The sequence below is a fragment of the Phyllostomus discolor genome, chromosome 1 (genome assembly GCF_004126475.2).
Source record: "Phyllostomus discolor isolate MPI-MPIP mPhyDis1 chromosome 1, mPhyDis1.pri.v3, whole genome shotgun sequence".
Lineage (NCBI taxonomy): Eukaryota > Metazoa > Chordata > Mammalia > Chiroptera > Phyllostomidae > Phyllostomus > Phyllostomus discolor.
The window spans coordinates 24,470,907-24,488,046 of record NC_040903.2 but is presented as its reverse complement, the minus strand read 5'-3'; the positions used below and the strand labels follow the sequence as shown (position 1 = coordinate 24,488,046).

Below are 17,140 nucleotides of genomic sequence, written 5' to 3'. Positions count from 1 at the left end.
GTTTCACCCCTTTCTTCTTTTTCTTTTACTGATTCTAGAAAGAGGCAAAGGGAGGGAGAGGACAGAAACATCAATGTGAGAGAGAAACACCACTGGGGACTGAACCTGCAGCCCGGGCATGTGCATCAAATCTCCAGCCTTTTGGTTTGCGGGACAACACCCAACCAATGGAGCCACACAGGCCAGGGCCGGAGTCCCATCCCTTTTGATGCGCTCCAAGTTTGTTATTTGGGTCCACAGGGTTATACCAGCTTGATACCTTTCTCTGCTCAATCACAAAAAGTAAGCCATATGGAACCACAAAAATAAAAAGTAAATCTGGCAGGTTTCTTGTAATACTATGCCAAATGAACTGAGCAGGTATTTTACTTCCCTGAAAAACATTAATGTAACTTTCTTTCTGACTATAAAAGTTACTAAAAATTCAAAAATGATATAAAGCACAAGACCCCAATAATCCCACCCTGAAATGGCCAATATTAACATTCTGCTATCTTTCCTCCAGAAGACTGTTTAAAAGTAGTACCGAGTGAGAGAATCTAACCTAAAAGAAAATATAGACTGTCAAAATAAACAGCAATTCATGTAAACTATAAACGCAAAAGCAACCACAGGAATTGAGCATTTAATTTCAAAGGAGATGAAATTCTCAGAACCACACATTTCTTATATATCAATATACCTATGTCACTTATATAATCTACATTCCCCAGGATAACTTAATCTAGTTACAAGTATCTGCTTCAAGATTATTCAGACATCACAGGTGACAAAGAAAAAAACAATGATCAGTTTTCCTCCTTACCTGCTGGGCATAAAATGTGGCAACATTTTTTTTCCCCATTCGATAAGCTTCTTTCGCCTTGCGGTAGCATTCCATCCTCTTCTGTTGGTGCAGGAAGGCCTCTGCCCGGTAGTCATCATAGTCGGGGTACACAAAATCCTGGAAGGATGATTCACTTGGTGTATCTTCAGGCTCTTTTGATTTCTTTGCCTATAAGGCATTACCCAATTGAGTACAATACAGAGAAAGCAGAAAATACAGGCTTTACCTTCAGAAAAATATATATAAAAACTAGGCTCTACTATTTCTCATCTTTCTTTTCAGAAAAGAGACATATCTCCCCAGTGTCTATCTAGTTAAGTTATGCACTTGGTGACTAATGCAAAATTTTTCAAAGTTTAGTTTGTAAACCCATTCAAAGGGGTCCAGTCACTGAAGGTAGTAATGGCATATTTCTTTTTCCTTACTTTTTTTTTAGTGATAGCATATTTCTTTTCTTCTTCTTCTTCTTCTTCTTTTTTTTGGGAAAGACTTTATTTACTTATTTTTAGAGAGGGGGGAAGGGAGGAAGAAGCAGAGAGATAGAAATATCAGTAACATTGATCGGTTGTCTCTTGCTCACACCCTGACCAGGGACCAAAGCAGCAACTCAGGCATGTGCTCTTAGCGGAAATGAACCAGTGACCCCTCACTTTGCAGGATGACAACCAACCAACTGAACCACACTGGTCCAGGCTAGTGATAGCATGTTTCAATTTATAGTTTTTTATCAACTCAACAACAAAATAATTCGCTCATAAATGGGCAGAGGACCTAAAATGACACTTCCCCAAAGACAAACAAATGTCCAACAGATATATGAAAAGATGTTCAACTTCACTAGCTATTAGACATATGTAAATTGAAACTATAATGAGACACCATCTCATATCTGTCAAAATAGCTCTTATCAATAAAAAAGACATTTGTAATAACAAATGTGGGAAAGACTGTGGAGAAAAAGGAACCTTCATTCACTGCTGGTGGGAATGTAAACTGGTAGAGACACTATGGAACAGTGGGCAGGCTCCTCAAAAAATTAAGAATAGTTACCATATGACCTAGCAACCCATCTTCTAGGTACCTACCCCCCAAAATTTGAAAATATTTATTCGTAAAGATATATTTACCTCTATGTTCATTTCAGCATTATTCAGAGTGGCCAAGACAAGGAAACCACCAAAGTGTCTTTTGATAGACAATTGGATAGAGATGGACATATATACAATGAATGCTTCTCAGCCATAAGGAAAGGTACTACTGCCATTTGCAACAACACAGATAGATCTTGAAAATACCATGCTAAGCAAAATAAGTCAGATAAAAAAAAGCCAAAAATCTTAGGATTTCACTCATATATGGGATATAAAACTCAAAGCAACAAAGGAACTACTAAGACCATAAAAAAACTCATACACACAGACAACAGTACCCACTAGAGGGAAAAGGGAGGTAGGAAGGGTAGTAAAGGGTAAAGTGGGTCAAATAGATGGTGATGGATGGAGACTTGACTTGCAACACACAATGCAATTTACAGATGATGCATCATAGAACTGTAATTTGAAACCTATATAATTTTGGTTACCAATATCACCCCAATAAAATTTTTAAAACAATCGATAAAATAATTGAATAATATTCTTTTTAAACCAGAAGGGCATGTGTAGTGACTACACCTGGTAAGTAGCAAAAATTGTAAGTGGATTTATAGGAGTTTTCAATCAGGTGCCCACCAACTAGCTACTGTGGTAGTGATGACTTTCTCAACTTTTGAAAAATTATCTTTTAAGCAATTGTTATCCAGAATAAACCCTTATATTAAAGAAGAAAAAGTAACTCTAACTTAAAACACAAGGTAATAGAAATAATTATGCAAATTTGCCTCAATGCTCTCCACCAAATAGAAGATTCCATTTTTCTGAAGAAAATGCTTATATAGCACATCCAGATGTCTCTAAACTATCAAAAGTTAGCATTCAAAAAGAAACCAGCAAACTACATGACTTCTATATCCAATTTGGCCTCCATTTATCACGCCCTCCAAAATGTCGTTTGCAAGCAGCAAGCTAATGCTTCTCAGCATGCCCCTGGGGGAGGGGGGGATCACTCAGTACGATTTGAGTTGATTTTCTTTTTCTTTTTTTAATATTTTAGTTATTTATTTTTAGAGAGGCAGAAAGAGAAGGAAATATTGATCAGTCACCTCTTGGTACTCAATCCACTGAGCTACACCAGCCACAGCTTGAGTTGATTTTCTGAAAAGCTTAAAAGAATCCCAAGTATCAGGTGCCATACCAAGTAATTTAATGATCATTTTATGACCACTCAAATCGAAAAACCTCCCAAAAATATAATTTTCAACTTCTTAAACAAATCATGCTTTTCTGACATAATTGAATGTAAATTAAATAATGTAAGTTACGTGTTAAATTTCTAAAAGCTGAAAATTGTCAAATTAGATTACAATTAGAAATATTAAATGATTAAATTAGAAATATTATCAAGGATTATAATTATAATGTACTCTATAATACAATCTTTAATAAAAGTGACAATTAAAATATTATAAAATATTGCATGTATGTATTACATAATATATATTGCTAATTTGATGTAAAAAAAATCCTTTTTTTTTTTAATTTCCTGCCTGTGAATGGAGTTTAGAAGCTAAGAAATGTTGGGAAGAACATGTCTAATATATAACAATAGTTGGTTGTATAATTTTTCACTCATTACATTTTGCTTACTTGAACCCTAGAATTCTATTTATTTGTTTGTTTGTTTGTTTGTTTGTTTTTTGGAAGAGAGGGAGAAAGAGAGGGAGAGAAACATCTATGTGCAAGAGATATATCAATCGCTTGCCTCTCACACGCCCCTAATCAGGAACCTGGCCTGCAACCCAGACATGTACCCAGACTGGGAATTGAACTGGCAATCTTCTGGTTCATAAGCCGGCACTCAATCCATTGAGCCATACCAGCCAGGGCGACCCCTACAGCTCTAAAGGCTTGAAAGAGTTAAAGAAACTTTTCTAAAAGAGAGAATAATTATTTAAAATAAAGTCATCACCATACTCCTAACTCATTACCAGAGTCACAAATCTATAGATACACAATTTATTTTTGTAACAATATCCAGCTTATTTTATGAAAGAACACAAGGCTCTCTCTGACACAGAATATTCACAGAACCTACGTCCTTATATGCCTCTTGCCAATACTTAATCACAAGCTTGTTTCATATTAATGTTTAAATATTCTACAAGTATATGGCTTGCGTCCCAGGGAAGGGATTATAAAAACACTTTTTATGACCTTTGAAAAGCCCACAATGACTAACACTATGAACATAAATACTTCATAGCAATAAAGTCTCTGTTGGTGTTCATAGTAAAAAATGCAAATTACATTTGGATTTCTGGGAAGAGACCCTTCATTCCTTATTTTTAAAAAGAAAAAAAGAACAGTATATAAAGAATGCTTTCTCAAATAGCTACTCTCTTTTAACATAAAATTTATTTTTATATCTATTTCACAGTGATGTGGTTTACTATAATTTCATTAATAAGGGCCAAGTGGAATACATGCTTCCTAAGAATTCACCTAATTAGTACCACTTACTTCTGTTGAAAGCATGATGTATTATAATAATAAAATCAATTCCTATGGTAACAAATCATAAATTTTATTAAAGACTAAAAGGAGCCCTGGCTGGCGTAGCTCAGTGGATTGAGCACGGGCTGGGAACTAAAGTGTCCCAGGTTCGATTCCCAGCCAGGGTACATTCCTGGGTTGCAGGCCATAACCCCCAGCAACCGCACATTGATTTGATGTTTCTCTCTCTCTCTCTCTCTCTCTCTCTCTCTCTCTCTCTCTCTCTCTCTCTCTCCCTCCCCTCCCCTCCCTAAAAATGGATGAATAAAATCTTTAAAAAAAAAAAAAAAAAGACTAAAAGGAAAAAGCAGAAGTATTAATAAAACAAAGATTTAAATGTTAGTTTCTTGAAAACAGATGAACCAAACATTATGATTCCATGATACTCCCTGAAATCATTATCTGTGTGGCCCCTTAAAGTCCTGGGACATCAAAGACAGACTTTTCTGCTCACAAATCTAAGAGGATTTTTACTGAGAATAATCTCCAAAATAACTCGAAGTTTACATTTTGGCCAGCAATCACATAACTCATAAAACCCCTTTTCTGATTCCAACATTTCCAACCATCTACAACTTTGAGTAAGTATATCCTCTCTCCATCACCTCTTCTGTCACCACAGTGACCCATAGATCATTGCTCTATTATCAGGAAAGAAAAGAAGTAAGCTTCATTCCCAGTTTGGCCTTCCAGGCCTCATCATCATCATCTTATATGCTCTCTGCATCTTCCAATATACTGCACCTCCCTATCCATGATGAATGCAGACATCAGTGTGATGGCTTGGTTCCTGCTCCATGAGCAGCACTAACAGGTCACATGAATATCAAAATTACCTATGTCCTATATATCAACTAGGTGATGGTGAAATGTTCAAAGAAAAAAGGGAGCATATACATTATTCCTGAGTGGTCTTATTAGTAAGTAAGAATAGCAGAATGATAGAGATCTACAAAAAACAATTTTTTAAACCCTAAAGCTATTAGAAGATGAATATACAAGATCAATTATATTTCTATGCACTTATACAGTCCAAAAATAAAATAAAATAAACAATTCCATTTACAATAGCATCAAAAAGAATAAAATATTTATTTCTTAGAATATTTAAAAATAAATTTTAAATAATACAAAGCTTAGTACTCAAAATTATAATACCCTATTGAATGAAATTAAGACCTAAATAAATTGAAAGACTCTCCATGTTCACAAACTGGAAGACAATATTATTAAGTATGGCAACACAACTCAATCTGATTGATCTACAGACTCAACACAATCTCCATAAAAATTCCATCTGGCTTCTTTGCAGAAACTGAGAAGGTGATCCTAAAATTCAGATAGAAATGTAAGTGGACCATAACAGCCAAAACAATCTTAAAAAAAGAACAAAGTTGGAAACTTACACTTCCCAATTTCAACACTTACCACAAAGTTACAGTAATCAAGACAGTGTGGTAATGATACAATTACAGGCATACAGATCAATAGAATAGAACTGAGAATCTGGCAATAAACTTACAGTCAATGCACTGTCAACAGGGGGATAAGAAAATCCATTGGGAAGAGTCTTTGCAACAAGTGGTGCTATGACAACTGGACATGCACACATAAAAGAATGAACTTGGACCCCTATCTCACACTGTATACAAATTTAACTCACAAAAAATCGAAGGGCTACTCTGTAAGCACGAAAACTTTTAGAAAAAAATAGGGAAAAATCTCATGACCTTGGACTGGGCAATGGCTTCTTAGATATGACAGCACATCATCAAAATCTAAAACTTTAGTCCTTTAAAGGACACCATTAAAAAAAGTGAAGACAACCGAATGGGAGAAAATTTTGTAAATTGTATATAAATAACTCTTACATGTCCCCCCAAATTTTTTTAATGGACAAAGGATACAAATAGACATTTCTTCAAAGAAGATAAACAAATGGCCAATAAGCACATGAAAAGATGTTCAACATTCCCAGTCATCAGGGAAATCAAAATCAGAACAAGGTATCACTTCTATATTAACCATTTCTTTTATTTCCTGAATTCTGATTCCTTGACATCTGGGACTTTGCTAACCCCTGGAGAAACAGCACCCCACTCCCACCCTGGTGTTAATGAATTCCCAGAGATAGCAAACAACGCACCTGCTAGTGCATCTTACATATGCAAACCAACAAATCTGGAGCCCACATCCCAGTGACCTCCTTTGGAGATTCTCACCCTATGGGCCACCATCAACACACCCTAGTCACCTAGGGCAGGCACCAGAAAACTGAGGACAAACTGTTCCCACACCCCAGAGCCTACCGAGATTATTCAAACTAGCCAATCCTAAACCTGCTTACCCTGCCTCACCCATTTCTTCCCATAGAAATCACAAAAAAGTCTCTTGCCCACATTTCTTCCCTACTTAGTCTGGCTCCTGACCAACCCTGGTGCTTCCCCATGTAACCTGGGTGGCAGGTCAGACCTTTTGTTACTAGGGATCTGTGCATGTAATAGACTTCTTCCTTCAAGGCATCTCCAGGCCTTAGTGTTCTACCATGCCTGATTAAAACAAATCCCAGGTACAACACCACACCTTCTAGGATGGCTATAATCAAGAAGAGTGAGAATAACAATTGTCAGAGAAGATATGGAGAAATTGCAACCTTCGTACACTGCTGATTGGAAAATAAAATAGTGCAGCCACTTTGGAAAGAAGTTTGGCCATTTCTCAAAGAGTTAAATATTCCTGCCCACGTATTTACAGCCCATGACCCATCATATCACAACCCCACTGCTATTCAATTAAGCCTCATACTTTGATATGTGGAGTGTACACACAAAAAGTTATAGAAATTCAAGTGCTTATACACAATGACAATGACACTGAAGGAAAAAACAATCAGCTATAAATTCATTATTTTGCGTAAACAGACATTCTAAACCAAATATGCAATTGGTGGTCAAATTTCCAATCTAGTCAAAATGGTGAGAAACAATCATCAATTTATTTCAATAAATTTATTATATTTTCATAGACAATTATCATTATAGGAAAAAGTAAGTAATTCTGTACCTTTTTAGACTTCTGTGCAGTATAAGAAGTGGCATTCTCATTTTGGTGAACAAACTCTTGTGCTACAACTGTTTTTACAGGGTCTCCTTCAAAAACACAGTTTAAAAATTGCACTGTCTGTTCTAATGAATAGCTGTAAAGATATTAAGTACCAATACAATGTCAATAAATGAAAATAAAAGTTATGCGGAAACATTTACATAAGCAATCCTTCAAACATTTCAGAAGACAAAAAAAATGACTCACTTTTAAGTTTTAAACATTGAAATTAAATTAAAAGCTCATCATGTATCAACAAAGACTCAAAAATGACCACAGAGAAACTGTCAAGGTATAGGCTATCAAAACTGGTTTTAAAAACGAATACCATCCTGGCCAGGTGACTGGGTTGGTTGGAGCATCCTCCTGTGCACTGAAATATTGCGGGTTCAGTTCCCAGTCAAGGCACATGCCTAGACTGCAGGTTGGGTCCCCAGTCAGGGCACATATGAAAGGCAACTGATTGATGTTTCTCTCTCACATCAATGTCTCTATCTCTCTCCATGCCCCCTTTCTCTGATATCAATAATAGTATCCTTGGGCAAAGATTTAAAAATGTATTATAAAAAATTAATACCAAAAGGTACATATTGATAATGAATTCATTTTCTGATCTTTTATTCCAGGTAAATTATCCATAACAAATCTTTCATCTTGTCACCTAATACCCTGTAAATCTCTTATTCACACAGGGTTTCAGTTTCCTTAAATTATCAAACACAGACAATAGATCTTTAAACCGATATTTTTATTGGGTTCAACATCACTTTTTACTTATGCCATAGGGTTTTAGTCAAAGAAATCTAAGCCAGATACAGAAAGAAAAAGTTAAACACTATCCCACCTCTCACCCCTACATTATTCGGGCATGTGTTCATGGTGATACTGTATTATCTGTAGTATTAAATTCTAGAAATTGACAAACATCTGAAACACTCATGTTAACATCTACAAACATTCATTCCAAAGAAAATTATAAATAATTTTATACTGTTCATTTTTCAGATTATTTATGCCTCGGATTCTTTCCAATGGCCAGATAATGAAATGACTACTAAGAAATATTTTTGAGAACTTACACACACAACCAATGGACATGAACTAAGTGGGGAGGGGATTGCTGGAGGGAAGAGGGGTACCGGACAGACATAAGCAAAGGGAAAAAAACTAGGACAACTGTAATAGCATAATCAATAAAATATACTTTAAAAAATTTTTTTGGACTTCCAGCCAAATGGAGGCATAGGTAGACATACCATGCCTCCTCGCACAACCAAAATAAGGACAACAATTTAGAAGCAAAAAACAAGAAATGACAGAAAATTGAACCGTATGGAAGTCTGACAACCAAGGAGTTAAGCAGATATATTCATCCAGACCAGTAGGAGGGGCGGAGTCAGGAAGCTGGGACAGAGAGGGATCAAGGCAGGGTAGCTGATGGACCCCAGGTGCGTGCAAGGCAGCAGCAGGGAGACCCAGTGAGGCGGTGGATTGTAGAGGGGCATGACACACAAGGCAGCTGGACGGTCCCACATTCATGTGCAGATAAACCAGGCAAAACTGGGGACCGAGACAGACCACACAACCCAGGGTCCCAGCATGGAGAAATAAAGCCTCATAATACCAATTGAAAACACCTGTGGGGGTTGACGCACAGAGAGAGACTCCCAACCTCACAGGAGAGTTCGTTGGCTAGATCCACAGGGTCCTAGAATGTACACAAACCCACCTACCCAGGAATCAGCACTAGAGGGGCCCACTTTGCTTGCGGGTAGTGGAGGAAGCAACTGAAATCCGGCAGAGAGCAGAGCGAGTGCCATTGTTCCTTCTCAGACCCCTTCCCCGCAAACAGTGTCACAACACAGCGATGTGGGTTGCCCTGCCTGGGTGAACACCTAAGGCTCCGCCCCTCACTACGTAACAGGCGCATCAAGACAAAAAAAATGGCCCAAACAAAAGAACAGATCAAAGCTCCAGAACAAATACAACTAAACAACGAAGAGTTAGCCAACCTATCAGATGCATAGTTCAAAGCACTGGTGATCAGGATGCTCACAGAATTGGCTGAATATAGTCACAAATTGGATGAAAAAATGAAGGCTACACTGAGTGAAATAAAGGGAAATGTACAGGGAACCAATTGTGATGTTAAGGAAACTGTGACTCAAATCAATGGAGTGGACCAGAAGGAAGAAACATCCAATCAAAAAAGAATGAAGAAACAAGAATTCAAAAAAATGAGGAGAGGCTTAGGAACCTTCAGGACATCTTTAAATGTTTCAACATCGAATTATAGGGGTACCAGAAGGGGAAGAGAAAGAGCAACAAATAAAAAAGTTATTTGAACAAATAATAAAGGAGAACTTCCCCATTCTGGCAAAGAAAATAGACTTCTAAGAAGTCCAGGAAGCTCAGAGAGTCCCAAAGAAGTTGGACCCAAGGAGGAACACACCAAGGCACATCATAATTACATTACCCAAGACTAAAATGAAGGAGAGAATTTAGAAGCAGCAAGAGATAAGGAGGCAGTTATCTACAAAGGAGTTCACATCAGACTCTCAGCTGATTTCTCAAAAGAGACCTTACAGGAAAGAAGGGGCTGGAAAGAAGTATTCCAAGTCATGAAAGGCAAGAGCCTACATCCAAGATTGCTCTATCCAGCAAAGCTTTCCTTTAGAATGGAAGGGCAGATAAAATGCTTCTCAGGTAAGGTCAAGTTAAAGGAGTTCATCATCACCAAGCCCTTATTGTATGAAATGTTAAAGGGACTTATCTAAGAAAAAGATAAAAATATAAACAGGAAAATGACAGCAAGCTCACAACTATTAACAACCACACCTAAAACAAAAACAAAAACAAACTAAGCAAACAACTAGAACAGGAACAGAACCCCAGAAATGGAGATCACATGGAGGGTTATCAAGAGGGGAGTGGGAGGAGCAGAGAGGGGGAAAGGGACAGAGAATAAGTAGCACAGGTGGTAGGTAGAAAAAAGACAGGGGGAGGGTAAGAACAGTATGGGAAATGTAGAAGCCAAAGAACTTGTAAGTATGACACCTGAACATGAACTAAAGGGGGGGAATGTGGGTGGGAGAGGGTGTGCAGGGTGGAGGGGAGTGAAGGGGGGGAAATGAGACAAATGTAATAGCATAATCAATAAAATATATATTTTTAAAAAAGAAGTCAGTTGCAGAACAGATTAAAAGTTTATTTTAAAATTCCTCCCCAAAATATTTCTGAACCGTGATAACTCATATCAAAATAATGTGATATTTTACTAGTTTCAATTTATTAAAGACAACCCTTGAGGGAGCACCATTTGGGACTACCAATTTCCCAGTTAGGCCTCCCTCTCATCTTGCTGTCTCAGATATGTTCAACATTTAACTCACAAAACAGTTTTTGTGGGCTGGAAGCTGCCAACAATTATCCACATTCTAACTAGCTCTTAAAATCATCTGGTTCGAGGGGGCTGGAAGCCATTCTCCACCACTGGGGGTGTTTGAAGGGTATAGCCCTAAGACATTACACCTCAGGCATATACTGAAGTAACTGAACCAACCTGCCTTCTTACCAAATGAAGCTGAAGCTGTTGCTAAGAAAATTATCCCGCTCTTGGCAGGCCAGTGGGGGCAACCTACCCTGAGGGGCCTGACTGACCAATCACACTGGGTATTCCCAAGAAGACTGAACTCACTCAGTCCCCGTACCTGACTTAGGGAACCCTAACTCTGGGTTGTTTCACATCAAGTCATCTTGCCCCCAGGTCCCCATAGGAGGGGGATGCCACATGCCAGCCCCTTGAGAGATTTTAACACATAACTAAGAAAATATCAAGTTAGGTTGCAAAAAATAAATAGATAGGGAATGCTCTTGCTCTTTCTCTGACTTTCTAAATAAACTTTTGCTTGTATTTGGAAAAAAAAACAGGGCAATTGTGGATTGGAATAATACCATTAAAAACTTGATTTAAGTGACATATTTAGAACTCTGCATAGTCAACAAAGAATAAGAAATAATTCTTTTTCAAAAGCACTTTCATGTATAAACACTAATAGTATTAAATCACAAAGAAAATCTCAAATTCTGATAAGTAGAACTCTCTAGGCCACATTCTTGTACCTCAATGCAACAAACAAAATAGATAATAACCCTCTCCCTACCACCACCACCACAGCCATCAAGCCATTTAGGAAATTAAAAACTCTTGGATAAATGAGAAAAATCAAACCAAATTAGAGATTGAGAAAATAATGAAAATGACGATAGTATATATATCAAAATCAAAATATTACACAAAGAAAAAGTCGTACCCTTAAATGTATTTGTTACTTAACACTAAAAGGAAACATACTAACCAGTTTAAAATATCTGAACAAATTTTAAGAGAAAGAAACCATCAAAAATAAAAATGAATCATCAAAAATAAAATAACAATGACTAGAGAACATAAAACAAAAATCTTTTATCAATAAAATATGAAACAAAAATCTTTCATCAATAAACCAATAATTTGTTCTTTAAAAGGGCCAATCTAATGAACAGCAAAAACAGAGAAAAAGTGAAGAAAAGAATGTTAGGGGGGAAAAAAGGAATATGATCAATTGCAAAATAATGTTTTTAATTATAAAAGTATTATATGTCACTTAACAATAATAAACTTGAAAAACCAAAGTAAAATTGATGATTTCCCATAAAACAAATTACCAGAAAAGACTGAAAAACAAACATCTGGATAAAGCAACAATCTTAAAAAGACTATGAAAGGTTCTAAAAACCTTCTCCCTGAAAAGGCACAATCCCAGAATATTCAAGGTATCAATTTATTCAAACTTTCCAGGGCACAGAGAAAAACAGCAGTCTTGTCAAATAGCACAGGAAGAATAATCACATTTAATTACTGTTGCAAAAATCCTGAAATCAATTCTTTTACTGAATTAAATAAAAATCTGAAGGTAAAGTACATTTTATTCCAAAAATCTATTATTGTGATTGCCATGATATACTTAGAGAAAATTTATATTAGAGTCTCAAGAGTCTTAAGAAAGCAGCTATTTAAAACTCTAGCTAAAGTAGGAATTTAAAAAATTCGTAAGAATAAAAGTATTCTTCGTTCGATTCCCAGTCAGGGTACATGCCTGGGTTGCAGGCCATGACCCCCAGCAACCGCACATTGATGTTTCTCTCTCTCTCTCTTTCTCCCTCCCTTCCCTCTCTAAGAATAAATAAATAAAATCTTAAAAAAAAAAACTTGAAATAGGCATTCGGCTTAAAAATAAATAAATAAAGTATTATCCAAACCAGAAGCATTCCTAACATACCAAACATCAAAACACACTATAACCCTACAACAATTAAAACAATATAGTGGAAATCCAGGCCCAAACAAATAGTTCAATGGAATAGAAGAGTCTTTAAAATAAAATGTACAGCATAGGAAATATAGTCAATAATATTGTAATAACTATGTATGGTGCCAAATGGGTACTAGACTTACTGGAGTAACTTCCTCCTACATTATATAAATATCTAATTACTATATTATATACCTGAAACTAATATAATATATGTCAACTGTAATTTAAATTTTTTTTAGTATTTAAAAAAAACACAATGGGACACCAAGCCATACCCATTAGAATTAAAATATTTTAAAGTACACTTCCAGCCAAAATGGAGGCATAGGTAAACACACTTCGTCTCCATGCACAGCTACAGCAAAAATTACAACTAGACTAGAAAACAAGTATCACCCAGATTCATCGAAAATCAAGCTTTATGGAAGTCTGACAACCAAGGATTTTAAGAAGCCACATTCATCCAGGTAGGAAGGAGGGGCAGAGATGCAGAGAGGCATGGAGAGTTGTGGAGAGACACAGAGGCTCGGAGTGGCACTGAGCAGCAGTGGAACCGGCAGTCTCACATTCATGTATGGTGGATAAAAATCAGGAGGGATATCTCTGGAGCAATCCCTCCAGCCTCAGGCCTGGCCACCCAGCCCAGGGTTCCAGCACCAGGCAAATAAGTCCCCATAACTTCTCACTGTAAAAACCAGTGGGGGTTGGGCTGGTGGCAGAAATTGTGGGATTCTCAAGGGACTCCTCTTAAAGGGCCCACAATGAACTTAGGACTCACTCAGACCTACCCCCTCTGGGATTCAGCACCAGAGCAACAGCTGGAAGGGCACAAGTGACATATGGGGAGAAGGGGAGAAAGTGAAGTGACTGGCAACAGGACGAGTACCAGGACACAGCTTCCTCCCAGGCAATTACCAGAGGCCAGGCAGAGGCATTGTCCCCTCTCTACGCCCTCCCCCACACACAGCCACAAAGCAGTGAAACTGGTTGCCCCATCTGGCAATTACCTAAGGCTCCACCCAACAAAATTTACAGGTGCTTTTTCTACAACAGGCCACACTACTTAGACATGGAGTCAAAGCAGCTCTACCTAATAATTCAAACACAGGAGGGCTGCCAAATTGAGAAGAAATATGGCCCAAATGAAGGAACAGAACAAAAGTCCAGGAAAAGAACTAAATGAAATGGAGATGAACAACCTACCAGATACAAAGTTCAAAACACTGGTTACGAGGATGCTCAAGGAACTCAGTGGGTACTTCAACAGCAAATGATCCAATCAAAAATGAAGAAGTCACAAGAGAAATAAAGGACAATTTTATAGGGAACCAACAGTAGATGGGATGAAGCTGCGAATCAAATCAACAATTTGGAACATAAGGAAGAAAAAAGCATTCAATCACAAGAGCAAAAAGAAAAAAAAATTCCAAAAAAAGGATAAAATTAGGAGCCCTGGGACATTCCCAATGTACCAACATCCAAATCACAGGGGTGCCAGAAGGAGAAGAGCAAGAAATGGAAAACTTATTTGAACAAATAATGAAATAGAACTTCCTCAGTCTGGCAAAGGAAAACAGACTTTCAGGAAGTCCAGCAAGCTCAGAGTCCCAAAGAAGTTGGACCCAAGGAGGAACACACCAAGGCACATCATAATTACATTACCCAAGATGAAAGACAAAGAGAGAATCTTAAAAGCAGCAAGAGAAAAGGAGAGAGTTACTTACAAAGGAGTTCCCATAAGGCTGTCAACTGATTTCTCAAAAGAAACCTTGCAGGCAAGAAGGGGCTGGAAAATAGCATTCAAAGCCATGAAAGGCAAGGACCTACATCCAAGATGACTATCCAGCAAAGCTATCCTTTAGAATACAAGGGCAGATAAAGTGCATTCCAGACAACATAAAACTAAAGGAGTTCATCATCACAAAGACATTATTATATGAAATGTTAAAGGGAACTATATAACAAAAAGAAATTCAAAACTATTAACATTAAAATGGCAACAAATGCACAACTATCAACAACTGTACCAAACTAAGCAAACAAGCAGATCACGAACAGAATCATAGAAACGGAGATCATTTGGATGGTTATCAGCTGGGAGGGGGAAGGGGGAAAAGGGGAGAAAAGGTGCAGGGATTAAGAAGTACAAATTGGTAGGTACAAAAAAAGACAGGGGGAATGTTAAGGACAGTATAGGAAATGGAAAAGCCAAAGAATTTATATGCATAATCCACAGACATGAACTAAGAGGAAGGACTGCTGGAGGGAATGGGGGTACTGGGCAAAAGTGGGCAATGGGAGGAAAACTGGGACAACTATAATCAATAAAATATGTTAATGAATAAATAAATAATATTTTAAAGTAAATAGCAAATGTTGGCAAAAAAAGAAAGAAAATGTGTATTTAGGAATATGGTAAATATTAGTGATATACCTAATATCAGTGGGTAAAGATGATCTACTCATCTAGTTAATCATTTGGAAGAACAATTAAATTAAATTAGAAATTAAATTTCTACCTCATACCATACACATTAAAATGCTAAAAAATTAAGAATATTTAACAATTAAAAGTTCTGAAGAAAATATTTATATAATATTGATGTAGAACAAACTTCCTAAAGACATAAAACTAAAAACAATAAAGAAAAAGATTTTCTGAAAAAATATTAGAATTAAAACATGTATACGACCAAAGTGACTATACTGGGTTAATAGGTAAGTATCACAGCAGGAAAAATAATTATAATCTGCATTAGTAGACAAAGATTAGTATACATAAAGAGCTTTCACAAATCTAGAAATACAAATATAACCAAAAGTCAGACAAAAAGCAAGCAATTAGTAGAAAAGGAAATGAATGAAATTATTCAACCTTACTAATAATTAGGAAAACAAAAATTTAAACAACAATGAAATATTTTTCCCATAAGATTGGCAAAATTTTTAAAGACTCTCATTATCCAGAGAGCAGGTTACACTATTAGTACAAATAACTAACACAGGAAAGCTTTATCAAAGGAAATTTGGCATTGGCTATAAAAATTTTAAATTGAAAACACACTGAACCAACAATTTCACTTTTAGGAACTAGCCTACAATAGCATTCACCCATGGAAGCAAAAAATGTATGTTGCTCAAGGATGTTCAGGGCACACAATTTCCAATTTTTCTTAGAATCAAAAAGTCCGTAAGTAGGAGCCTGTTTAAATAAATTAGAGTGGCCCTGACTGGTGTGGCTCAGCGGATTATGTGCCAGCTTGCAAACCAAAAGGTCACCAGTTTGACCCATTCAGGGCACATGCCTGGGTTGTGGGTCACATCCCCCAGTAGGTGGCGCACAAGACGCAACCACACATTTTTGTTTCTCCCTCCCTTTCCTTCTCTCTAAAAAATAAATAAATAATATCTTTATAAATAAATAAATAGAGTGATTTAAGAAATCACTTGAAGAATACCATGGAATACTTGAAGAATACCACAGACTTTAAAAAGAAAAGAGCAGCCCTTCCTGGTGTAGCTCAATGGATTGAGTGCGGGCTGTGAAACCAAAGCATCATGGGTTCAATTCCCAGTCAGGGCACATGCCTGGGTTGCAGGCCATGGCCCCCAGCAACTGCACATTGATGTTTCTCTCTCTCTCTTTCTCCCTCCCTCCCTCTCTAAAAATAAATAAATAAAATCTTTAAAAAAAATAAAAGAAAAGAAAAGAAAGAGTAGATCACCAAGGATAAACAGGAAAAATAAATACCAGCAAAACTATTACAAAAGAGTACATAAAACACAAGCTCTTTTTTGGTGAAATATGTACTTGCATGTAGACACAAAAGCAAACAGGTATACATGTATACAGATTTGTATGTACAATTACTATATGAGAAAAAAACTGAGGAGACATAAAAACCAATGGCCAGAAACTGCTTATTTTCTACATTATGTATGAGTACATTGCATTAAATGATTTATAATATACAGATATTATTTCTGTTATCCGAAAAATACCAGATTATAATGTATAACACATGCTTTCAATGACATCACAGTACAAACTATGGACAATCCCATACTCACTTGTGGTCCTTGAAAATGTCCACTAGAAAATTTTGGTTAATGGATGGAAATAGCTTAAAGAGTTCCTTCTCCTTTAGTTTGGTGGCAAAATCTTTTTCAAACATAAAAGGCTCCCTCTTCTAAAATAAAACCAA

At 36.7% G+C, this 17,140-nt stretch overlaps 1 protein-coding gene across 8 annotated transcripts in view; it reads right to left on the bottom strand.

Moving 5' to 3' along the window:
* The window catches only part of N4BP2 (NEDD4 binding protein 2), a 98,326-nt gene that overhangs the window by 13,411 nt on the left and 67,775 nt on the right, over positions 1-17,140 (bottom strand). For all 8 annotated transcript variants that reach the window (XM_036019928.1, XM_036019957.1, XM_036019942.1 and 5 more), the window contains 3 exons: positions 17,007-17,125; positions 7,540-7,672; positions 806-994 (listed from right to left, as the gene is read on the bottom strand). In XM_036019928.1, the coding sequence (XP_035875821.1) occupies positions 806-994; positions 7,540-7,672; positions 17,007-17,125 (441 nt within the window). The remainder of the gene's footprint in view (positions 1-805; positions 995-7,539; positions 7,673-17,006; positions 17,126-17,140) is intronic.